This window comes from Mobula birostris, chromosome 4, assembly GCF_030028105.1.
Source record: "Mobula birostris isolate sMobBir1 chromosome 4, sMobBir1.hap1, whole genome shotgun sequence".
Taxonomy (NCBI): domain Eukaryota; kingdom Metazoa; phylum Chordata; class Chondrichthyes; order Myliobatiformes; family Myliobatidae; genus Mobula; species Mobula birostris.
Genome location: NC_092373.1, coordinates 63,279,044 through 63,305,055, shown reverse-complemented (window position 1 = coordinate 63,305,055; position 26,012 = coordinate 63,279,044). Strand labels below are relative to the sequence as shown.

General features: G+C 40.9%; 1 protein-coding gene across 1 annotated transcript in view; it reads left to right on the top strand.

Annotated features, from left to right (window-relative positions):
• Positions 1-2,661: 2,661 nt before the first annotated feature.
• Positions 2,662-26,012, top strand: part of gfm1 (G elongation factor, mitochondrial 1) — a 66,838-nt gene continuing 43,487 nt past the window's right edge. Inside the window, exons 1-9 of the mRNA XM_072255451.1 lie at positions 2,662-2,844; positions 9,412-9,564; positions 11,080-11,212; positions 12,128-12,332; positions 13,924-14,040; positions 22,045-22,195; positions 22,479-22,633; positions 23,470-23,554; positions 24,527-24,664. Coding sequence (XP_072111552.1) covers positions 2,770-2,844; positions 9,412-9,564; positions 11,080-11,212; positions 12,128-12,332; positions 13,924-14,040; positions 22,045-22,195; positions 22,479-22,633; positions 23,470-23,554; positions 24,527-24,664 — 1,212 coding nt within the window. The 5' untranslated portion in view covers positions 2,662-2,769. The remainder of the gene's footprint in view (positions 2,845-9,411; positions 9,565-11,079; positions 11,213-12,127; positions 12,333-13,923; positions 14,041-22,044; positions 22,196-22,478; positions 22,634-23,469; positions 23,555-24,526; positions 24,665-26,012) is intronic.

The following is a 26,012-nucleotide window of genomic DNA, read 5'->3' as shown; positions in this document are numbered from 1 at the left end:
TCAGCGCGGGTAGGAGATCAACTCCTCGAGCTTGCAGATGACGGCGGGCTGAAAAGTATGTTTGACATAACATCTCTGCCAGCATTCTGGATCAAAGTCAAGGCTAAATATCCTAGATTGCCACGAAAGCACTGAAAATGTTGCTTCCATTTCCAACATATCTCTGCAATGAATGCAACGAAAACTAAATTGCGGAATAGACTGGACATGAGGAACCCCTTCGAGTATCACTGTCTCCCATCACCACTCGATAGGACCGTCTCGTTGCAGGGAAACAAGCCCAGGGCTCCCACTGATTCAGCGATATTGGGGTGTTGCAATGATTTTATATGTTCATACGGAGAAATATGTGCTTTGTGTTTAATATCCAAACGTTACTTAAAACGTTATGATGCTATTGACTTAGAAGTGAATTTTATAACCATAGAACAATTACAGCACGGAAATAGGCCATCTCTGCCCTTCTAGTCTGTGCCGAATGCTACTCTCACCTCGTCTCACTGACCTGCACTCAGCCCATAACCCTCCATTCCTTTCCTGTCCATATACCTATCCAATTTTTCTTTAAATGCTAATATTGAACCTACCTCTACCACTTCTACTGGAAGTTCATTCAACACTTTCTTCAAGCTCCCCTGTCCTCCCCTGATAATTGACTTATCACTATATTCATGCGAGGAAAATATGTGCTGTGTGTTTAATATTAAATTCGTTAGATAAACCCTTTTAGAAATGAAATTGAGTGTATTAGCCACTTATCACCTATATTATGGTCGTGATTAACACCCCCCCCCGCAAACAGAATCGTCAAAAACGATTTGTGGGGGGAAAAAATCGGCACGTACACACATGCACAATGGTGCCTGCGCAAGGCTTCATGGTCATTGTAGTCTTTCTCGGGGTAAACCCGACGTATTTGACTGCTATTCTTGTCCTTTGGCAACTCCACCACCACCTCCCTGCCCCGGTTGGCCGGTCCGCAAGAATATTGTCAATATTAAACTGGTCCACAGTGCAAAAAAGGTTGGAGACCCCTGCTCTAACACGTCTCAGTAAAGCTTCAAAGGGTCAAAAACCATTTTTCTTAAGACTACGTACAAAATTTTACTCAACATTAATGTGATTTGAATTAACTGAAAATATTGATCTAGAACTTTATTCTTCGTTAAAAACGTACTTTAAAATGACACTGCCAATGAAGTCCTGACTAGTTGAAATGTGGGCCATTTGCATGCAATATATAATCAGTTGAGTTTACAGTCTTTTTACGTGGTTAATTACCCTTTATATCATAAATCATCACTGGTCATACACAGCCATGCTTGTTCCTCACAGTATCTTGCTGCTCTCTCAAGGTATTACATCCCAAACTATTTCCCAGCTCTTTGAATTTGCCGCTTACCCATACAAAATAACAACCTTCAATGAATATCTTTAGAAAGTAACTGAAAGAAAAACACAGGAACCGGCAAACTTGCCTTGTTTTTTAAAAGAGACCCTAACATATGATGTCAGTGCAATGACGTATGTACTTCTTACATATAACTCATAATGAATTATACAAACAGACAAAGAATACTTATCAAATAATATGTTTACAATATTACTCAAATATTACTGAAATATTAAATACACTATACTCTTCCCTGCTTAGCTATAAACTTCAACTCAATATAGAATGCATTTCATCTTTCAAGTTGCATGCCATCTTGGACAATGTCTCCCATCCACTACATAATGGGCTGGTTGGGCACAGGAGTACATTCAGCCAGAGACTCATTCCACCGAGATGCAACACAGAGCGTCATAGGAAGTCATTCCTGCCTGTAGCCATCAAACTTTACAACTCCTTCCTTGGAGGGTCAGACACCCTGAGCCAATAGGCTGGTCCTGGACTTATTTCCTGGCATAATTTACATATTACTATTTAATTATTTATGGTTTTATATTGCTATATTTATACTCTATTCTGTAACGAAAACCAATTTCCCTTGGGATCAATAAAGTATGACTATGACTATGATTTCAACCCAAATATGTAACGTATTGCTCTCGTCACATATACACAGTATAGTACACAAGACAACTACAGATATCCACAGCATAGTAAATTTTAAACTGTTCCATTTAGGCCTAAAACTGTAATCGCTGTGGAGGATTTGAGGGATAACGTTTCTTCCTGACAGAAGCGGGGGCGGTGGGGACTGCGGCAGATGAGATTTGTGGTTGTGAAACAATCTCAGGTTCTGTCCTCTGACTGCAGGGAAGTGGTTCTGACAACTGTGACCATCCTCCTTCTCTAACAATTGCCACTGATCGATATGTCATCTCCAGATGACATCAGATACTGTACAATCTCCACTGAGTAGGAGAGGAGTCCAGTTCTGTCTTTAATCTTTCCAAGTACGCACTTTTGATCATCTCTAGAGTCCCTCACCATAACTACTTGTCTAGGAGTAAAACATCAAACCTCTTTGTTTGAGGAGCTCTCAATTTGTCTCAGCTGTATGCTCTGCATGTTCCGTTTGAGATCGGGGTTAAGGAGATACGAGCGTGAGCGCAAGGGACCACCCGGGAACGACATAGCTGGTGAGTTGTTGGCTGCATTGCGATGCTGGGAGGCGCTTCCCCAGGCCCCGTCGGTGGAGGGCGTAGTGTGCGGAGTCCGGCGCCGTGCGGCGGAAGCGGTAGCCCCGACCTTGCGAGCTGCAGGAAGCCGCTGCTGCAGCGCCGAGAAGCCGGTAGCGTGGACAAGCAGCGCTAGTCGTCATGTACCTGTTGAAAGCCGCTCTCTCGTTGCCACGGAAGCCGGTGCGGCCCGCTGTTTTGCGCAGTGTCCGCCAGGTAAGACTAGCCCTAAAGGTGGACGGGAGAAGGGGCCTGAGCCCCCTGTCGCAGTTTGGCGGGGCATTCACTCATTGCAAGAGCAAGTTTAATGATGGAGATCGTGTTTCGTGAGCCAGCTGTCCCACCTTTCACCGACTGAACGTGCACTGTTGTCCCTGCTGTCCACATCTGTTGCTCAAACCGGGTTTCTTCTGCCTCCAGTAGTGCGCGCAGGGTGCAGAACCCCAAACTTCCTGCTTGACCATTCTTGCAGCTGGTTCTGGACTTGCGTCTTTGGTTGTAGGGATCGCAGGCGATAGTTGATAGTCATAGTCATACTTTATTGATCCCGGGGGAAATTGGTTTTCGTTACAGTTGCACCATAAATAATAAACAGTGATAGAACCATAAATAGTTAAATAGTAATATGTAAATTATGCCAGTAAATTATGAAATAAGTCCAGGACCAGCCTATCGGCTCAGGGTGTCTGACCCTCCAAGGGAGGAGTTGTAAAGTTTGATGGCCACAGGCAGGAATGACTTCCTATGACGCTCTGTGTTGCATCTCGGTGGAATGAGTCTCTGGCTGAATGTACTCCTGTGCCCAACCAGTACATTATGTAGTGGATGGGAGACATTGACCAAGGTGGCATGCAACTTAGACAGCATCCTCTTTTCAGACACCACTGTGAGAGAGTCTATTTCCATCCCCACAACATCACTGGCCTTACGAATGAGTTTGTTGATTCTGTTGGTGTCTGCTACCCTCAGTCTGCTGCCCCAGCACACAACAGCAAACATAATAGCACTGGCCACCACAGACCCGTAGAACATCCTCAGCATCGTCCGGCAGATGTTAAAGGACCTCAGTCTCCTCAGGAAATAGAGATGGCTCTGACCCTTCTTGTAGACAGCCTCAGTGTTCTTTGACTAGTTCGGTTTATTGTCAATTGGTATCCCCAGGTATTTGTAATCCTCCACCATGTCCACACTGACCCCCTGGATGGAAACAGGGGTCACCGGTACCTTAGCTCTCCTCAGGTCTACCACCAGCTCCTTAGTCTTTTTCACATTAAGCTGGAGATAATTCTGCTCACACCATGTGAGAAAGTTTCCTACCGTAGCCCTGCACTCAGCCTCATCTCCCTTGCTGATGCATCCAACTATGACAGAGTCATTCGAAAACTTCTGAAGATGACAAGACTCTGTGCAGTAGTTGAAGTCCAAGGTGTAAATGGTGAAGAGAAAGGGAGACAAGACAGCGGCGGCGATGGTGGAAGCACATACATAGGGTCTTTTAAGAGCCTCTTAGATAGGTACATGGTGCTTAGAAAAATAGACAACTATGTGCTAGGGAAATTCTAGGTACAGTAGTCTCTGAGATGGATCTTTTCAACATTTCTGCCTGAAGCTACCGCTGTCCCATTAGCATTCATATACTGGGCCCTGTCATCAATGGGGATAACAATGTTCTTGGAGTAGGGTGCTCCCAACAACTGTTTAAATTGTCCACCGCCGTCATAGAACATAGAAATTTACAACACATTACAGGCCCTTCGGCCCACAATGTTGTGCTGAACATGTAATCGACTCTAGAGACTACTGTACCTAGAATTTCCCTTGCACATAGCCCTCTATTTTTCTAAGCGCCATGTACCTATCAAAGAGGCTCTTAAAAGACCCTATGTATGTGCTTCCATCATCGCTGCCGGCAGTGCATTCCACACACCCACCATTCTCTGTGCGAAAAACTTACCCCTGACATTCCCCTATTTCCTATTTCCAAGTATCTTAAAACTAAGCCCCCTCGTGTTAGCCATTTCAGCCCTGGGAAACAGCCCCTGGCTCTCCACATGATCAATGAATCATCATCTTATACACCTCTATCAGGTCACCTCTCATCCTCCGTCGTTCCAAGGAGAAAAGGCCAAGTACACTCAACCTGTTCTCATAAGGTACGCCCTCCAATCTAGGCACCATCCTTGTAAATCTCCTCTGCATTCTCTCTATAGTATCCACATCCTTCCTGTAGTGAGGTGACCAAAACTGAACACGGTACTCCAAGTGAGATCTGACCAACGTCTTATGTAGCTGTAACATTACCTCCCGGCTCTTGAACTCAATCCCACGGTTGATGAATGCCAACACACCATACGCCTTCTTAACAGCACTGTCGATGTCCCACTGTAACCTCTGGCAACCCTCCAGACTACCACAACACCCCCAACCTTTGTGTCATCAGCAAACTTACTAACCCACCCTTCTAATTCTTCATGGACTCATTCACTTAAGCATATGAGGGAGGGATGTTATTTTTTAACATCTGCAGGACAAAACCCTTCTTCATAGTGAGACCCTGAAAATCTCAACTCTTTCCTGTAAATATCAAAGTATTGTGGATAATATTCACCATTGCCTTCAATCTACCAACACAGACTGAGTGATTGAGGAGAAGGGTGTTTGGAGACCTAAGACTCAGTAGAAAACTCATGTTCTGCTCTTATTTGTGTTTCTGAGACCTGGATTACCTGCAGCAGGCATCTCAAGGTACTTGAAAATTTCCACCCATTATCCTGACAAAATTCACTGACCAGCATCTTTGAATTGCTATCCTAATTTGAATGGGAGAAAGAAAACGGAATGGCTGTGTGGGAGGCAAGGGTTAGAATGATCCTGGAGTAGGTTTTTCTTTACAACACCATGGGCCTAAGGGCCTGTGGTGTGCTGAAGCAGCCCTGGTACCTGTACCGTGCTGAAGGTGTCCTGGTACCTGTACTGTGCTGAGGGTATCCCGGTACCTGTGCGGCACTGCGGGTGTCCCGGTACCTGTAACACGCTGCGGGTGTCCCGGTACCTGTACCGCGTTGCAGGTGTCCCGGTACCTGTACCACGCTGCGGGTGTTCCGGTCCCTGTGCGGCAGTGACGGTGTCCCGGTACCTGTACCGCGCTGCAGGTGTACCTGTACCACGCTGCGGGTGTTCCGGTCCCTGTGCGGCAGTGAAGGTGTCCCGGTACCTGTGCGACAGTGAGGGTGTCCCGGTACCTGTACCGCGCTGCAGGTGTCCCGGTACCTGTACCACGCTGCGGGTGTTCCGGTCCCTGTGCGGCAGTGAAGGTGTCCCGGTACCTGTACCACGCTGCAGGTGTTCCGGTCCCTGTGCGGCAGTGAAGGTGTCCCGGTACCTGTACCGCGCTGCAGGTGTCCCGGTACCTGTACCACGCTGCGGGTGTTCCGGTCCCTGTGCGGCAGTGAAGGCGTCCCGGTACCTGTACCGCGCTGCAGGTGTACCTGTACCACGCTGCGGGTGTTCCGGTCCCTGTGCGGCAGTGAAGGTGTCCCGGTACCTGTGCGACAGTGAGGGTGTCCCGGTACCTGTGCGGCAGTGAAGGTGTCCCAGTACCTGTGCCGCGCTGAGGGTGTCCCGGTACCTGTGTGGCGCTGCGGGTATCCCGTGTCCCGGTACCTGTGCCGCAGTGAGGGTGTCCCAGTACCTGTACCGTGCTGAAGGTGTCCCGGTACCTGTGCGGCGCTGCGGGTGTCCCGGTACCTGTGCCGCAGTGAGGGTGTCCCGGTACCTGTACCGTGCTGAGGGTGTCCTGGTACCTGTGCGGCGCTGCGGGTGTCCCGTGTCCCGGTACCTGTGCCGCAGTGAGGGTGTCCCGGTACCTGTGCCGCGCTGAAGTGGCACAGTACAGGCCCTTAGGCCCGTGATGTGGTGTCAACCCTTTAACCTACTCTTAATTACACTTGTTTTGCTCGACTGGAAAGGCCATTATGCTTTGTCTCAGATATTCTTAAGCTTGTCAAGTGTTTTTGGACTGCATTCATTCAGGCAAATGCAAGTATAAATGCCTTTATATTCCTGACATGTCACATGGATGGTGGAGAGACTTTGCAATGCCAGTACATGTCCCAGGATGCCCAGCTTCAACATGCTTTTGTAATCACTGTACTTCATTGATTTGTTTGAGTAAGTTTCTGCTCAATGGTGAATCCAGATGTTGCAGGTGAGGGACTTATTGGTGGTAGTGGCATAAAATGTCAAGGGTAGGTTTTTAAACTTGTTGAAGATGGCTATTGTCTGGCACATTTGCAGTCTGAATGTTACCTGCCTGTTATTAGTCTGTGCTTGATTATCGACTTGATTATAGATGCATGCAGCTATCAACTGATTCCTCCTGAGGATTTGTGAATGGATTTGAACTTTGGGCAATCGTCAGCAACTGTCCAGCACCATTCACAACTAGATGAGGCAGGATGCACAGCTCTTATCTGATCTGTTGGGCACGGGATAACTTAGCTTTGTCACTGTTTAGCACGTAAATAGTTCTGGATTGCTGCTTTACCAGCCAGCACCTCACCTTTCAATATGAGTTGGGGTTGATCTCTTGGAAGCTGGATATAATTTGTTCCTTCTCATTTATTTATATGAAGTTTCAAATTGCATCGGCCAATTAACAATTGTCCTCTGCAACATGGATTTTGGTATATATTGTCGTCAAAGTTTATTGCAACACCACACTTGACAATTGGGGGTGCCGAACATGTGCAGCAGCTTCCTGGGAGTCAAAAAAAACTACGAAATCCAACTAAAAATACCTTTCCTGAGGTAAACTGTGTTCAATTATCACCGCAAATGGTGAAGGGGTGGGTGATAGCGAGGCGAGTTCAGGGGGATGAACTGATGCAGATGGAGTTCTGATGCTCGGAGCGATTCTGGATTGCTCTGGGTGCTGTAAGGAGAAGTTGGTACTTGGGCGGAGGGGATTCGATTTTGATGCTTGTATAACTGGCCCGGGCACAAGGTTGCATCGCCCTGGGCACTCAGCTTATTTGAAGAGCTTGAGACCAGCTTCAGGCTGGGTGAAGAAACGTGGGCCCAGAGTGAGTCGCTGGGCACTGTGGTCTTGGCTCGGGGTGTTTTGCAGCAGTGATGCCTGGGTCCCAGTGCAAGGTACAATGCACTGCTTAGACAATTTAAATGCCAGCCCAGATTGAAGGTGATAGCCGATTTACCTGCTCTCTCTGATCTTCGTTCCTCTCTCCAGCGTGACAGAGCATTTCACTGTTCTGTCATTGGGTCAATTTAAATGCTGGCCCAGGTGGACTGAAAAGATGGGCAAGAGCTGATTTTGCTTTTTTCTGCAATGGTTCTCTCTGTGGATCTGAGCCTATGAAGACTGCCCCAGCTGCTCTTTTCTGTGCCTACTATGATAAACTGACAAGCAAGGGTCTGGGCCGACCGCAGGCTGCTCTGTGGTTTCGATCTGGGGCTCAGTTTTGGTTCGGAATGCTGTTGTTCACTTCGTGTTTGCATGGCTTGTACTTTTCTCTTTCTCTTGTGCATTGAGTATTGGTCTTTTGTATTCCTTTATTTTTCTTTAAATTGTTTTTTTTGTGAGTTTCTTGCCTTGTGACTACCTGACAGCAAGCAAATCTCAAGGTTGTGTAATTTGTACATTTTTTGATAATAAATATACTTGAATCTTGGGCATTGAATCTCTGCCCATTTCCTGTCGACCAATTCTCTCAGTCCTGTTTCTGTGCCTTTTTCTCATAATGCTGCACGTTATCCTATCTGAAATGTCTGTCCGATTTCCTTTCGCGGGAACTGACTCTGTTTCTTCACAGGTTGAGCATGTCACATCCTAACTGTTTTCTGAATGTAAATAGTTTTTCCTCATACTCTTATACTCAACGTTCATCAATTTAAATCCTTAGTGCCTAAAACCATCCACTCTTTGCCCTGTATAAGCTAGGATAACCATATAACCGTGTAGCAATTACAGCATGGAAACAGGCCATCTCGGCTCTTCTAGTCCATACCGAACTCTTACTCTCACAAGATCTTTATCGAATCATATTGTTGGGAAACCCCGAGAGCTTCTCAGGAGCATTACTATTTTCTTTATATGGTATTTGTCTTCATTCTTTAGCTCAGTTAATTTGTTATGAGGGATGCCAATATTCATTCATGTCTCTGAACACTAATTCAAGCCTGCTGCAGTGTGGTTTTGTTGAGATAGCATTGTTATCATGAGCAAGAGTGCAGATGAGACACTAAAGCACACATTTGCCAAACTGCCATTCGGTGATGCTTGCAGTTTTTTGAAGATTGCATTCAAATAAGAATCTTTTAGTTTTTGACATTTTGTAATGGCAGAAGAAATCGTGATGTTTGAGTCTACAAACTGAGCCAGTAAAATAACAAAGTTTTGATTGTTCAGTAATTTCCTCTTGGGGATAGGAGGCAATACCTTCCATTCAATGTAAAAGTTGCCAGCTGATTGGATGAATTGACAATTAGGTTGTGTGGGTCAAATTTCTCTCATTTGATTTATGTTCACTCTAGTAAGAACCGTATTAAATAATTAAAGGTGTGTAGATTACTGTCCAGGGGGAAATCCATGGGAAATATTGTCGGAAGTTTGTTTAAAGTTTTGAAATCATGGAGATATAATGTCAATGTTTTACTTAATATAAGTTAACAATTATTTCTATTAAAACTAATTACAAGTGCAGAATTTTGTGAGAAGCAATATAGAGGTGTTGTAAAATCAATACTTTATTTATTTTCTACCAGGTTTTATGGAGCGTCTGTCGACAATGTTCATCTCGAATATTACCTAACAAAATGATTCGGAATATAGGAATCTCTGCACATATTGATTCTGGGAAAACAACACTGACAGAAAGGGTTCTATACTATACAGGAAGAATAGCTGAAATGCATGAGGTACTAAGAATCCTTCTACATTTCTCGAATGTTTCCATTTTTAACCTATTGACTGACAAGTTCTGGGGAATTTGAAAGAATATTTTGACCTAAGTCTAATATGTAATTTCATCAGAGTAATTTTACATAATTTACTTTTGCAGCTTAATTCTCATGAGTCACTTCAGTTATTTAAATTGTTGAAGCCCAACCACTGAATTTTTCTCTTCGAGCATGTTTTTATTTCGATATACTGTGTGGAACAGGCCCTATCAGCAAAACGAGCTGTACCACCCATCAACTCATCTATTTATCCCTAGCCTAAGCATAGGGCAATTTACAATAAATAATTAACCTGCTAACCAATTTGTCTCTGGACTGTGGAGGAAATCAGAGCACCTGGAGGAAACCCACATGCTCACAGGAAGGATGTACAAACTTCTTGCGTTGGAATTTAACACCAAACTCTGACGTCCCCGAGCTGTAATAGTGTCACACTAATCGCTATGTTACCGTTAGTTTCAGGGCTGGAATGAAATAATTCTGGTCTGATTCGTCTATTGCAAACTTTCATGTGTAACATGTTTTGGGGGGAGAAAGAATTTCACTCAGTGTTTCTAGATGGCATAGTGTCACACTGCTATTAAAAATATTTTTTGAAACCTGTTCATTTACTTGAAAATCAGAAGTCTGCATTTATCTTTGAACTTGTAACTGGTTATAGTATCTATATATGTAGCAAAATGTCCAGTTTGTAAATAGTTAACCACTCTTTGTTAGTTTTTTTTTCTTAAACCCTTTATCTTTTATTGAAAGAACTATCAATTTTTGAACAAAAATCTGAGAGCAAACCATTATGAAGTAAAAAAATAAAACGTCTAAATTATTAAGTCAATGACATCTGTAGAAAGAAATGGTGACTTACCTGTAACTTTTCTCAGTTCTGATGGAGGGTCATTGACTCAAATGTCAAACCCACTTTATTACTCTCAGATATTGCTGATCTGCTCAGTGATTTCAGTACTATTGTTTTTTTCTTTATCATAAAACTTAGGTATGCCTTGTTAAATTATTTAGTTTGATAACTCAGTCGTAACAGTGTATCAGAATGTGTAGGTTTCAGAATGCAAGGAAGGTCACTTTTTAATGAATTATGCATTTAGACTATAAACTGGTAATTAGTAATTATGTGGTATTGCTGTTGAACAAACAACAATAAATCAGAATATCTGAACAATATATTAGTTCATTATGGCTCTCTTTTAAAATAAAGCACAAGGGAATTTCATTCAAAAGTTCCACAGCTCCTAAAGTTTGAGTAACTTGTGATATACTAATACAGATAAATTAACACAGCAGTCTGTTAATTTTCTTTCCTTGATCCAAAATATGACAAATAACATTGATGTCCAAACTTAGGTAGGCATGTATTTCATTAGTTAGCAAATATGGAAGGATGGGTGCAAAATCAAGATAAATTTGAATTAATTCTTAAATTTAATTATTCCATGTTAATGATTCATTTTTGATTGGCAGGTAAAAGGAAAAGATGGTGTGGGTGCTGTAATGGATTCCATGGAACTGGAACGGCAAAGGGGCATCACTATCCAATCTGCAGCCACTTACACGGTATGGAAATCAAGGAATATCAATATAATTGATACACCAGGTAATATATAAGAAAATGATTAATATCCATGAAATGCTAAAGATAGAGGAGCTTTGAATAATATTTAGAAGGGAGAAATAATTCTGTCCAAAAATTGCTTGTCAGAAGAAAATTATGTTGTGAGAGTTGAGTGGAAGGTAGTTGAAGGTATAAGAAGGTCTCGGCCTGAAACGTCAACTGTTTATTCTTTTCCATAAATGCTGCCTGACCTGCTGAGTTCTTCTAGCGTTTTGTATGTGTTACATATGCAGGTTCAGTCTACAGTAATTAATTTGGTGCACAAGAAACCTGTCTGCCCTACATCACTAGTCCCAAACAAATTTAGTCACACTTCACTTTTATATAATACTTTGGGAGCTAAAATTAGATGTTCACCCATTTTAAACCAGTAAACACAAACAAATATTTAAAACTGTCCCCATTTTTCCCATTCACTTAAAGTTAGCAGCTTGTAATGGTGTAACATTTGTCTTCGAATACCATCTATCTTTGAACTTAGTTATTAAGTATCAGTGTGGTGTAGCAGATTTTAAAGGCAGAGTTTATTAAGTTCTCTCAAATCCATAGACTGTTCTCAAAGACATCACAGGAAAGATGGTGGATCCTATTTTTTAATTGTCTTTTGATGAAGCAATTGGAAACTCTGCAGTGCCTTTTCTTTGGAAGGTAGTTAAATAATTTGAGAGCAGAAATTGAAGCTGGAACCTTCCCTGTTGATAATGTTCGTAAGCACACCACTCTATGTTAAATATGGAAAAATTGCGCAGCTTTCTGTTTAGTGAAGTATTGGCTCGGATTCAGTCTTGTCATTTATCAAATGTTGAAAAGTTGTAATATCACCTACAACAAATTGCAATTTAGTATCGTGTAATATAGTTTGTAGCAATTCAAATGTTTTATTTTTCTGTTTTTCAGGACATGTTGATTTTACAATAGAGGTGGAACGTGCACTAAGAGTTTTAGATGGAGCTGTTCTAGTTTTATGTTCAGTTGGTGGAGTTCAGTGCCAGACAATGACTGTGAACAGACAGATGAAGCGTTATGGTGTTCCATTCCTTGCATTCATAAATAAATTGGACAGGTTGGGAGCTAATCCCAATCGCGCTCTTCAACAAATGAGGTTTGTTGGTGAATATGCAAAATATCAAACTGTTAAATGTGAGACCTTACATGATTTAAGTATGTTGTAAATGCATAAGATTTCAGCTCAATAAATGAGTTGAAGGGTTGTGGTAGAGGCAAATACCTTGGAGTTTAAATGACAGCTGGTTTATAACATGAGAAAGAAGGCTTGATCATTCTTGGTTTCTTATACATATTCTAATTATTTTTGGAGATTACTCTCTTAGATAATGTTGAACTGATACAAAATCAGAAAATGCTGTGATGTAAATGTTCAGCAGGCAAGGTGACATCCATGGAAATCAAAAAAATCATTTTGGGTCATTGCGTTATATCACTTCCATTCATCCTTAGATGCTGTTGACAAAGCATTTTCAGGTTTGCAACATCTGCTGTTTGTTGCTTTCTTATTTGTAAAGCTCCTGATACTTCAGAGAGGAAGTCTTTCAATTAGGAAAGAATTGAAGGAAAATGGTAGACAGTTGTGATATATTGAACAGTAATATTGTGTTCTAGTGTGCAGCACATTGTAATGAAAGGACTAAGCCATATCTTCCGGTGTTCAAGTAGAATTGGCAAAAATACAGTAACATAAAAATTTCTGAATTCATGTGAAATCTTAAAAGATGCAGGCAGGCACACAGAAAATATTAGCTGCTGCCATCAAAATTTTTGCTGGTGCATGTTACTCTCAAGGATTTAATTTGACTTTTAAGATGTTTCTTCTTGAGTACTTTTTTCCTTTTCATAATTGGAGATTTGCTATACAGTATTACAAATACAATAAATCCTTTTCCAACCTACCTGTCTAGATTCTTAGAATATTGATTCTCTTAAAATTTTCCCATTCAATCTTTTCACCTTTTCTATCCCAATTAAATACAGCAAATTCTCACTGTTTAGTTTTCATTCAGTTTGTAGCCTCACTTCAGTTTGTGCTGATCATCTAAATTTCTGCCACTAGATGGCAGATTAAGATATAGTAAAGCTATCCGTACGCTTGTGTAAAATCCCTTATCTGTTGCTTTGTAAGTGTTGACATTTAACCTTTCATAATTTAGCACCCAAAATGTGTTACATTGATAAAATATGATATGATATTTTGTAAAAGAGTGTTAATAGCATCTGTCTCCAATATTTAAGAAGAAGATACGACTTGTACTTGAGTGAATTATTACAGTTGACATTGGCACCTATCCTAGACTGTGACTGGATGATTTAGACCTCTGGATCATTGCAATTGACCCCAGATCTTCCAGTAGCATTCACCAGGTAACCTTAAGAGACAGGTGTCCTTATTTTTGTTTTATTTCTGTTTAGCTCTGCCTGTCATCATTTCAGAGTAACCATTAGTCATTGCAAATTTGGTTCTGTGTGAGGTAGTCCATTTTTTTTGACTACTGGTTATGTGTACTTGAAACATTTAGGAGCCCATCTTTTGAGGGGTAATTTTATTTTTCATTATGATGCATAACTTACTGCACTTAATTTTTATTTTGTATCTTAAGATCTGAAAATAAGAATATCCAAAATGAATCATGTTTTGTTTTAATGGATGGTGCAAAAAATGGTTTTCTTTCAACTTGCAGGTCAAAATTGAATCTTAACACTGCATTTGTTCAAATTCCAATTGGTCTGGAAGGAAATCTTACTGGCATTATTGATCTCATAGAGGAACGTGCAGTTTACTTTGATGGTCAATTTGGGTAAGAATGTTTTACAGATGTTGTAGTAGCCTACTTTATGTATAACTTTTGGAAAATCTAGGTCCACAAAAATTCCAGATCGGTAACATTATTATTTGTTTTGTAAGCATACAGGGCTATTGAAAATTATTTTACTATTTTGATTTTGTTGGATAAAATGGTGCCTTTTGCAGTTTGTTGGTTTCTGTTGCACTCGCTGCAGATGAGGGTAGTAACTGAGAAGGGATGAAATTTGATGTCTTTTATTTACTTTGGTCCTATTCTCTGCCAGCTGCATTTTCCATTCTTCCTCGCTTCCTGGACAGTCAGTCTTCAAAGGTCTTGATTATAATTAATTATAATTAATCAATAATAATTAGAACCATAGAACACTACAGCACAGAAAACAGGCCATTTGGCCCTTCTGGTCTGTGCCAAAACTTTATTCCACTAGTCCCATTGACCTACACCCAGTCCATAACCCTCCAGACCTCTCCCATCCAGCAATTTATTCCTAAAACTTAAGAGTGAGCCCGCGTTTACCACATCAGATGGCAGCTCATTCCACACTCCTACCACTTTCTGAGTGAAGAAGTTCCCCCTAATGTTCCCCCTAAACATAGAAACATAGAAAACATAGAAAATAGGTGCAGGAGTAAGCCATTTGGCCCTTCGAGCCTGCACCGCCATTCAGTATGATCATGGCTGATCATCCAACTCAGAACCCTGTACCAGCCTTCCCTCCATACCCCCTGATCCCTTTAGCCACAAGGGCCATATCTAACTCCCTCTTAAATATAGCCAATGAACTGGCCTCAACTGTTTCCTGTGGCAGAGAATTCCACAGATTCACCACTCTGTGTGAAGAATTTTTTCCTAATCTCAGTACTAAAAGGCTTCCCCTTTATCCTCAAACTGTGACCCCTCGTTCTGGACTTCCCCAACATCGGGAACAATCTTCCTGCATCTAGCCTGTCCAATCCCTTTAGGATTTTATACGTTTCAATCAGATCCCCCCTCAATCTTCTAAATTCCAACGAGTATAAGCCTAGTTCATCCAGTCTTTCATCATATGAAAGTCCTGCCATCCCAGGAATCAATCTGGTGAACCTTCTTTGTACTCCCTCTATGGCAAGGATGTCTTTCCTCAGATTAGGGGACCAAAACTGCCCACAGTACTCCAGGTGTGGTCTCACCAAGGCCTTGTACAACTGCAGTAGTACCTCTCTGCTCCTGTACTCGAATCCTCTTGCTATAAATGCCAGCATACCATTCGCCTTTTTCACCGCCTGCTGTACCTGCATGCCCACTTTCAATGACTGGTGTATAATTACACAAAGGTCTCGTCGCACCTCCCCTTTTCCTAATCAGCCACCATTCAGATAATAATCTGTTTTCCTGTTTTTGCCGCCAAAGTGAATGACTTCACATTTATCCACATTAAATTGCATCTGCCATGAATTTGCCCACTCACCTAACCTATCCAAGTCACCCTGCATCCTCTTAGCATCCTCCTCATAGCTAACACTGCCGCCCAGCTTCGTGTCATCCGCAATCTTGGAGATGCTGCATTTAATTCCCTCATCCAAGTCCTTAATATATATTGTAAACTCTTTAGATTCTGGACTAGTTCCTGAGGATTGGAGGGGGTATGAGATCCACCCGTTGATGCCCCCTAGACCAAACGTTTCCGGTGGGTAGGCTGCTCTCTCTCTCAGAATGCAAGGGTTCTCAACAGTTACAGAAAAATATAATGAGCATTAAACCACATTAATTAAGAATTCTAGGTTCTACATCCTCTAAACGAGTACAATTGAGGCCTAGGAGCATGCACATACTATCTAGCAAAGCAAACAGAACTCAGACTTCAACATATAAAAATATTTAGTAAAAGGATCACCGCAAACCAAAAACATCTCAAGGCACAAGTGTGAGACGAAATGTCATCAAAAATTAAGGAGACACACTTTCCACAATAGCCAGGTGGGAAAGTATCCATATTGCGAAACTTACTCATGACCTCATATCAGTCACAGCAGTACATCCAATAATCACTTAGGTAAAAGTCATTCAATGTACAGAGTGCTTGAGCATCACAGTAACCCGTCTGTTGTGCATGGAGCGAGAGGACTATCAGTCATTATTGTCGATAACTTCCAAAAACTCCATTACTGCATCAGGAGTAACAAACTACTTGGTGGCTCCCTTATACATAATCCGAAGTTTAGCTGGATAGTGCAGGGCAGATTATTATTTAGATGGGGAGAAAATTCAAAAATCGGAAGTGCAAAGGGACTTGGGGGTCCTCGTGCAGGATACCCTAAAGGTTAACCACCAAATTGGATCGGCGGTAAGGAAAGCGAATGTTATGTTGGCATTCATTTCAAGACGAATAGTGTATAAGAGTAAGCAGGTGTTGATGAGGCTCTATGGGGCATTAGTGAGACCTCATTTGGAATACTGTGTGCAGATTTGGGCCCCCTATCTTAGAAAGGATGTACTGATGTTGGAGGGAGCTCAGAGAAGATTTACGAGGATGATTCCTGGAATGCAGGGGCTAACATATGAGGAGTGTTTGTTGGCTCTTGGACTGTATTCATTGGAGTATAGAAGAATGAGAGGGGATCTCATAGAAACATTTCGAATGTTGAAAGGGTTGGACGGAGTAGATGTGGAAAGGTTGTTTCCCTTGGTGGGTGAGTGCAGGACAAGAGGCCATAGTCTTAGAATTAGAGGGTACCCAGTTAAAATAGAGATGAGGAGAAATTTTTTTAGCCAGAGGGTCGTGGATTTGTGGAATTCGTTGCCACATACAGCTGTGGAGGCCCGATCATTGAGGGTATTTAAGGAGAAGATTGACAGGTATCTAATTAGTCAGGGTATCAAGGGATATGGGGAAAAAGCTGGAAATTGGAACTAGATGGGTGAATAGTTTAGCTCATGGGGGAGCTGCGGAGCAGACTCGATGGGCCAAATGGCCTTCTCCTGCTCCTTTGTCTTGTCTTGTCTTGTCTTGTGGATAATCAATGCCCCTTTCCCGTAGGGTCTTCTTAACCTCTTTGAAGGTGTCCTTAAGGTGTTGCAATCTCGGACTACAGTCGGGAAATATGTAAATCCTATTATTTTGATATTGACTCACTTCTTTTTGCCTGGCCTGGCGCATAATCGTCTCCTTGTTCTTAAAATTGAGAAGCTTTGCGATTATAGGTCTTGGTCTCCGTGAGTTGTCACCACCGCTGGGGAATTTTCCCAGGCGATGGGTTCTCTCGCAGGTGATGGGGGTAGGAAAGGTTGTGACGCCAAAAATTTCTGATAGGACTCGTTCCAAAAAGCCAGCTGCGTCGCGACCTTTAGCTTTCTCAGGGAGATTCAGTATCCGAATATTGTTCTGCCTACTCCTGTTTTCCAGATCGTCCACCTTGTCTTTCAACAATTGCACCTCTCTCCAATTTCTCGACGTGCCTGGTGACTTCTATTATGTTATCTTCATTGGCAGATACACGCCCCTCCATTTCCTAAACTTGGTCAGCTAGTGTTGATAACGCAGATTCTACTTTAATTAGCAAGGATTAGATGTTAATCATTTTAGTGTTGATTTGTGTTGATAGTTCTTCCTTGCTTTCCTGAATGGCCGTCATGACTGTCTTGAGGGAAAACTTCCCCCTTTTCCAGAGTTGGCTGCCATCTTAATAGATTATGAGGGTCTGGTTGTTCCTTCAGTTGACAATAAAATATCCTTCTTACTTCTAAGATTATACCTTGCCCTGCACCACTAGCAAGTGAGATTTGTGTTAGAAATTTTAGAAATGTGGTTTTAACAGTAACATAGCAAAATAAAGATAACTATTGAGACACACTCAGGGAGTTCACGCTAGTATGTCTTACCTCGTTGCTACCTCATTTCATTTGCTGGAATTACTTTTGTTTTTAGAGTCTTTCCTCTTCTCTGCTATCCCATATACAAATGTGCAGATTTTTAATTCCAAAATAATGGTAGGTGGGAAGTGAAAATGTTAAAAAAAAAACTCAAACCTAAATCCGATTGTTGACAAAGTCAGCAAGTTTTAATGATAGCTTAATGTGATGAAAGGATGTGCAATTATTCTGTTCCGAGAAAGTACGTGATTCATTATAGTCTTTTACTGAAGCTCTATACATCAGGTATTTTACTTCTGTCTGCCTCATGCAAATCTTCCATCCCCTCAGTGTTAGACAGTACATTTGTTTACTTTGGCCTTAGCTGTATAAGAGAGTCCAGGTTTATCCTGTCATTGTTCTTTCTCAGGGCTGAACATGCAGTTGATCAACAAGCATTTCTTTCTCTTTAGAGAAGTTGATTCCAGGCAAGCAACCTTTGCGTATTTGTGAAGCCAGTTCCTGTGAATATTCTTTACATGAGTGACTACTTGGAACCATTGGGGTTACATTTTGCTTATTGTCCTAAATTGCTTCGTGAAGAAGTCTCAATGGCTGATTATTGACTTCAGGAGGAGGAAACTGGAGGTCCATGAGTCAGTCCAAATCAAAGGTAGAGAGGGTCAGCAACTTTAAATTCCTCTGTGTTATTATTTCAGAGGACCTGTCCTGGGCCCAGCACGTAAATGCAATTACAAAAAAAGCACTGCAGCATCTCTACTTCCTTAGAAATTTGCGAAGATTTCAGCATGACATCTAAAACTTTGATAAACTTCTTTAGATATTTGGTGGAGAGTATATTGACTGGTTGCATCATGGCCTGGTGTAGAAACACCAATGCCCTTGAACGGAATATCCTACAAAAACATGGTGGATGTGGCCCAGCCAATCATTGGTAGAGCTCTCCCCACCACTGAGCACATCTACACAGTGCTGCCACAGGAAAACAGCATCCGTCAAAAAGGACCCTGGCACCCAGGCACCCAGGTCATGCTCTCTTCTCCTGGCTGCCATCAGGGAGAAGGTACAGAGGCTTCAGGACCCACACCACCATGTTCAGGAGCAGTAACCATCAGGCTCTTGAATGGGGGGCGGGGGGGGCGCGGATAACTTCACTTGCACCATCACTGAACTGTTACTACAACCTTTGGACTCACTTTCAAGGACTCTCCATCTCATGTTCTCAGTAATTATTGCTTACTTATTTCTTATTTGTTTTTTTTCCCCTTCTATATTTGCGCAGTTTGTTGTCTTTTGCACATTGGTTGTTTGTCCATCCTATAGGGTGCGGTCTTTCATTGATTCTATTGTTTCTTAGGTTTGCTGAGTATGCCTTAAGAAAGCGAATCTCAAGGTTGTATATGGTGACATGAATGTACTTTGATAATAAATTTACTTTGAACTTTCATTGTATTATTTTTCACAAGCACTTCTTAAGACACCCAGTTCAGATATTCTTAATCAACTTTGTGATAACAATGTACTATATTGTTTGAGAATTAAATTTCAAAATCCTGAATTTGACTCCCATCATATGCTACCAAATCAAAAGATTTTTTTTCTAAATTCGTCAATTGAAATGATCAAAATACGACCATTACCCGTCTCACCTAAAGTTTTATCATTTTGAATTTTCCTCTATAAATGCTTAAAGGAGGTGAAAAACATTGGTGTGGACTTGATATTCAGTTGGTACTGCTTCTGTGTTTGGACATTCTGTAACCTTATGACAGGATTAAAACATAGGAAACATAGAAACGTAGAAAACATACAGCACAATACAGGCCCTTTAGCCCACAAAGCTGTGCCGAACATGTCCCTACCTTAGAACTACCCAGGGTTACCCCTAGCCCTCTATTTTTCTAAGCTCCAAGTACCCATCCAGGAGTCTCTTAAGAGACCCTATCGTTTCCGCCTCCATCAGCACCACCGCCAGCAGCCCATTCCATGCACTCACCACCCTCTGCATGAAAAAACTTACCCCTGACATCTCCTCTGTACCTACTTCCAAGCACCTTAAAACTATGCCCTCTCATACTAGCCATTTCAGCTCTGGAGAAAAGCCTCTGACTATCCACACGATCAATGCCTCTCATTATCTTAAACACCTCTATCAAGTCACTTCTCATCCTCCATCGCTCCAAGGAGAAAAGGCTGAGTTCACTCAACCTATTCTCATAAAGCATGCTCCCCAATCCACACAACATCCTTGTAAATCTCCTCTGCACCCTTTCTATGGCTCCCACGTCTTTCCTATAGTGAGGCGACTAGAATTGAGCACAGTGCTCTGAGTGGGGTCTGACCGGGGTCCTATATAGCTGCAACATTACCTCTTAGCTCTTAAACTCAGTCCCACGATTGATGAAAGCCAATGCATCGTATGCCTTCTAAACCACAGAGTCAACCTGAGTGTCCTATGGATTCAGACCGCAAGATCTCTCTGATCCTGCACACTGCCAAGAATCTTACCATTAGTGCTATATTCTGCCATCATATTTGACCTACCAAAATGAACCACCTCACACTTACCTGTGTTGAACTCTATCTGCTACTTCTCAGCCCAGTTTTACATCCTGTCAATGTCCTGCTGTAACCTCTGACAGCCCTCCACACTATCCACAACACCCCCAACCTTTGTGTCATCAGCAAATTTACTAACCCATCCCTCCACTTCATCATCCAGGTCATTTATAAAAATCACAAAGAGTAAGGGTCCCAGAACAGATCCCTGAGGCTGATCACCGTCCTCCATGCAGAATATGACCCGTCCACAACCACTCTTTGCCTTCTGTGGGCAAGCCAGTCCTGGATCCATAAAGCACTGTACCCTTGGATCCCATGCCTCCTTACTTTCTCAATAAGCCTTGCATGGGGTACTCTATCAAATGCCTTACTAAAGTCCATATACACTACATCTACGGCTCTACCTTCATCAATGTGTTTAGTCACATCCTCAAAAAATTCAATCAGGCTCGTAAGGCACAACCTGCCTTTGACAAATTCTGACTATTCTTCATCATATTATGCCTCTCCAGATGTTCATAAATCCTGCCTCTCAGGATCTTCTCCATCAACTTAGCAACCACTGAAGTAAGACGCACTGGTCTATAATTTCCTGGGCTATCTCTACTCCCTTTCTTGAATAAGGGAACAACACCTGCAACCCTCCAATCCTCCGGAACCCCTCCCGTCCTCATTGATGATGCAAAGCTCATTGTCAGAGACTCAGCAATCTCCTCCCTTGCTTCCCACAGTAGCTTGGGGTACATCCTGTCCGGTCCCAGTGACTTATCCAACTTACACCACTAATTGTAATTTCAAGGTTTCTTGTGCAAATATTTTAAATCATTTGAAGTACAACTGGTATATTAAGTATATAATGCTCTCTTCAATTCAGATGTTGAATTTGATTTTGATTTTCACTTGAGACAGTTTACTTCATAACTTGTTTTGTTGTTGTTCCCTGTGTACCCAAGTTCTGATCATACACATAGAAATAATGTAAATTTATAAAGAAAATAGCAAAGAGCTGATTTGTGGGGAAGTCTGGTGTTTACACCATTTCATTTTGAAAAGCAGATATTAGCTATTTCTTTTGTTTTGGTACTTTTCTCTGTTAAAACACCATTCAATGTCATCAATAAACCTCTATTTAACCAAACACCATTGCAAAATGTGTTTTTGGACATTGATATATAATCTGCTGTATTTGCTGCTTCTACTGCGTTAAGTATGTCAGGTACAAATTGCATTTTACAAATCTCTGCTTGTTGAATAAAATCAACATGAGTTTTATCCATGTTAGTACTTCCAGAAACCCCTTACTAATATCAGCTGGAATGTTACATAGCATATCATCTTTAAACAAGAAGTATTATATTTTCATAGCTTCTATATCCAATGGTACTTAAAAGATCAGAGTCAGGGTCTCAAATATTATACATGTACTGTTGTAATAATTTGACATATTGTTTGAAACCTGGATAAGTTTTAAACTATAAAGAATTTTGGCTATATGTGTTTGGTTTTATTACTTGTTAGTAGCTGATGAAATACAAGGAATATTTTGAAGGATTTGAATACAAATTAATATTCATCTTATTTACTTAGTCAGAATATTATTTATGATGACATTCCTGCTGATATGCGTGCAGAAGCTGCAGACAGACGTCAGGAGCTGGTTGAGTGTGTGGCCAATGTGGATGAGCAGCTTGGAGAAATCTTTCTTGAAGAGAAAGTTCCTACAATTGCTGATCTGAAGGTGTGTTTTTTTGACAGATAGGATATGGTGCCAGACTTCAAATGCTTGCAGACTTCTTGTACAGTATGTCATTATCTATAAGAAGCAAATGAGATGTTGACGAAACTTTATTCAATGCATTTAGATCTCATTTTACAGATTTCATATCATTGTCTTTCGGGAATAAAAGTGAAACAAACATACTGGGAGTGAAGCAACTGTTGAAATCATTTTGTTTTTTTTAATTGTAAAGTTTACCTGCTGGCTGTATTGAGATTTTTTTTTTGTCTTTAATGATTTCTAGGCTGCTATAAGGAGAGTAACTATTAGCAGGTTATTCTCTCCTGTGTTAGTAGGAAGTGCTTTGAAAAATAAAGGTGTGCAGCCACTGTTGGATGCTGTTCTAGACTATCTACCAGATCCAAGTGAAGTCCAAAATTTTGCCATTGCCAACCAGGAGTAAGTTTTTGTTACTGATTTAAAGACTTTAATCATTAGCATGATCGTGGTAATTATTCAACTAATGGTTATACTGTTCTATATTGGTTTTGTCCTGTGATAATGGTAGAGTTCAACTGCTATTAGAATTTGAAGCTTTAACTCTAAGGGGGACAAATCACTTACCCAGCCAGAAAAACATGATAAAAAAAAGATAGGCAATCTAACCTTCAAGCTCAAATCATACTTGTAGAGTTAAGATTCTTTAAGTTGTTTATCTGTTCAATTTGTTTAGATTCATTGGTAATACTTCGAGAGAGCTGTGATTGTTTTTCTATGTCGGTACTATGTACATAACAATTTATACCATGGCACATTGCAGCCAGAAGATCTTTTAAAAATTATGTTTTTAAATAGGAAAAAAGAAGGAACAATCTGGAGGGATTTGTACCCTAAGAGCTAAATAAATGGAGGGTTTTATTTTGAAAGAGAATGGCAGGATGGAGAAGTGGAGGTGAAGAATGGAAAATCCAGAATGTCATGACTAGGCTGCTGAAGTTATGGCATGCTGTGCCAAAGCAAATGGAGAATGCAGAGTTGGTCAGAATTTGTGAAATAGAAAATGGAGGCTTTTGGTGTTGGATTGGCTCCTGGGATAGGGAGGGCCAAGTTTCGGCAGGAATTTGCACAGGTTATTTTGCATACTAAAAATTAACGTTAATGAGAAGTGGGGTGAATACTAAACAGGGCTAATGTAGGATGGAATGAAAGTAGCAGATTTGATTGCATTGATATTTGCATAAGTTAACTGTAAAAGCCGAGTGAAAAATACATTTAAAAAACATTATTTTCTTCAGGAATTCGGAAGATTATGTGAAAATTCTTATGGATCCAAAAAGAGATGCATCTCACCCATTCGTAGGTTTAGCCTTCAAACTTGAGGTAACTTGATGATGATTACATTCTTTTGCTTATGCATTTAATTCTATAAGTAGGTAAAAGATGACTGTTCTTGCAAACTTTTAAGTTGCTCCTTAGAATAGAGTTTGGTAGTTTTTATTAACATTGAATGAAATTTTACATAATCTATCAATCAAAATTAGTTTATTTCATGCCAGAGAAGCAAAAAGCATATTTCCCTCATGCAACAAAACATGATATTTGCAAGTATTTTTGATGAAAATTCTCATCATTTAAAAGATTTATGAATCCAACTGCAGACAAGAAACAAAGGAAAAATAAATCAACCAAAATGCCACATGATTGAAGATTAATCTGGAATCTCATGTTTTTCTTGTTTGTAATCTTGTTTTGATTACAGCTGTTTGTCAGTGATAAAAACAAATGAAATAAGTATGTGATATTGTGGCTGTAAGTTAATTAAATTACTCAGACTTGACAATATAGGGTTAATTAAACAGTTAATTGTTTCAGAGCGACTTATAATTGTTGAATCTCCTTTGAATACTTTCATGTGCAATTTGTCCCATTGTTAGGTTACTTTTAGATCTAATGAATGATTGCCAAAAAAGCTCAGTAGCCAAATAAACAAATTGCATTGGTGGTAAACCTGAAACTTTTTTTAAAAAGCTATTCTTCATTGACTCAAATTTAGATGAAGCAAATTTATATCATAGACCTAACTACTGATATTTTCATTTGCTATCAGGAAAGGTTGATTACATTGATTTTCTGTAATCTGTAATATAATTTCAACTTTTAAAAATTGTAACCTTAATATTTACATGTAGTATCTAACTAAGTTGAATGTAACTGAAAAGCACAGTTGGACTTGTTTTCAATTGCAATAACACAATTTTTTAATGAATAAAAATTCCACTGCTACATATGAATATGAATTACACTGAGAGAAGGTTTACTTGCGTAAGTGTGGTTTTCCTTTTGCTTTATCAGGCAGGCAAATTTGGACAGTTAACATATATTCGAGTTTACCAAGGCATGCTAAAAAAAAGTGAGAACATATACAACACACGAACTGGCAAAAAGATAAGAGTGCAGCGCTTAGTTCGAATGCATGCAGATCAAATGGAGGTATGACTTCTATTTAATCTATGAAATATCTTTCCTTGACCTGTACATTCTCCAATTTACTTTTAATGCACATAGTTCTGTATCCATTGTCTGCCCATCCAACCTATATAACTTATTTTGTGATATAACCTATGTAATCAGGATAGAAAACTGCATTTTTTATTCAGAAGGATATCTAAAAGTCTTAGTTTTTCTTTTGATCTTGAAGTTTACCTGGTGCAGTTAGCATCTTGTATGTCAAATTTTTGTAAAGAATATATATGATTCTAATGCTTGCTGCTCATGTGATAACCATATGTATCATAAATCCAAACAAAAATAAAAAACTAAAATGAAGGCAGTTGATTTAACCTTCAGTATTGTCATGTGATTATGTCCTTAAGACATAAGAGCAGAATTAGGCAATTTGGCCCATGGAGTCTACTCCACCATTCATCACACTGATTGTTTTTCCCTCCTCCTTGGCCCCACTCCATGGCCTTCTCCCCATAACCTTTGACGTGTTGTCCAGTCAAGAACCTATCAAGCTCTGCCTTAAATACACCCAATGACCTGGCCTCCGTAACTACCTGTGGTAATAAGTACGACAAATTCATCACGCTGGCTAAAGGAATTTCTCCGCATCTCTGTTTTAAATGGATGCCCCTATCCTGAGGCTGTGCCCTCTTGTCCTAGACTCCCACAGCAGGGGAAACATCCTTTCCACGTCTACTCTGTCTAGGCCTTTCAGTATTTGCAAGGATTCAATGAGATCTCCCCTCATCCTTCTAAGTTCCAGCAAGTACAGACCCACAGCCATCAAGCATGATAACCCTTTCATTCCTGGAATCATCTTTGTGAGCCTCCTCTGAACCCTCTCCGATGCCAGCACATCTTTTCTTAGATGAGGAGCTCAAAGCTGTTCACAGTACTCAAGGTGAGGTCTCACTAGTGCCTTCTAAGCCCTCAGCATCACATTCCTGCTCTTGTATTCTGGACCTCTTGAAATGAATGCGAACATTGCATTTGCCTTCCTCACCACTAACTCTACCCGCAAGTTAACCTTTAGGGTGTTCTGCACCAGGGCTCCCGAGTCCCTTTGCACCTCAGATTTTTGGATTTTCTTCCCATTTAGAAAATAGTCTGCACATGTATTTCTTCTCCCAAAGTGCATGACCATGCATCTTCCAACATTGTATTTCATTTGTCACTTTCTTGCCCATTCTCCTAATCTACCTCCTTCTGCAGCCAACCTGTTTCCTCAACATTGCCTGCCCCTCCACCAATCTTTGTATTGGAGCAAACCTGGCAACAAAGCCATCTGTTCCACCTTCTAAATCATTGATGTATACGTAGCATAAAGAGAAGC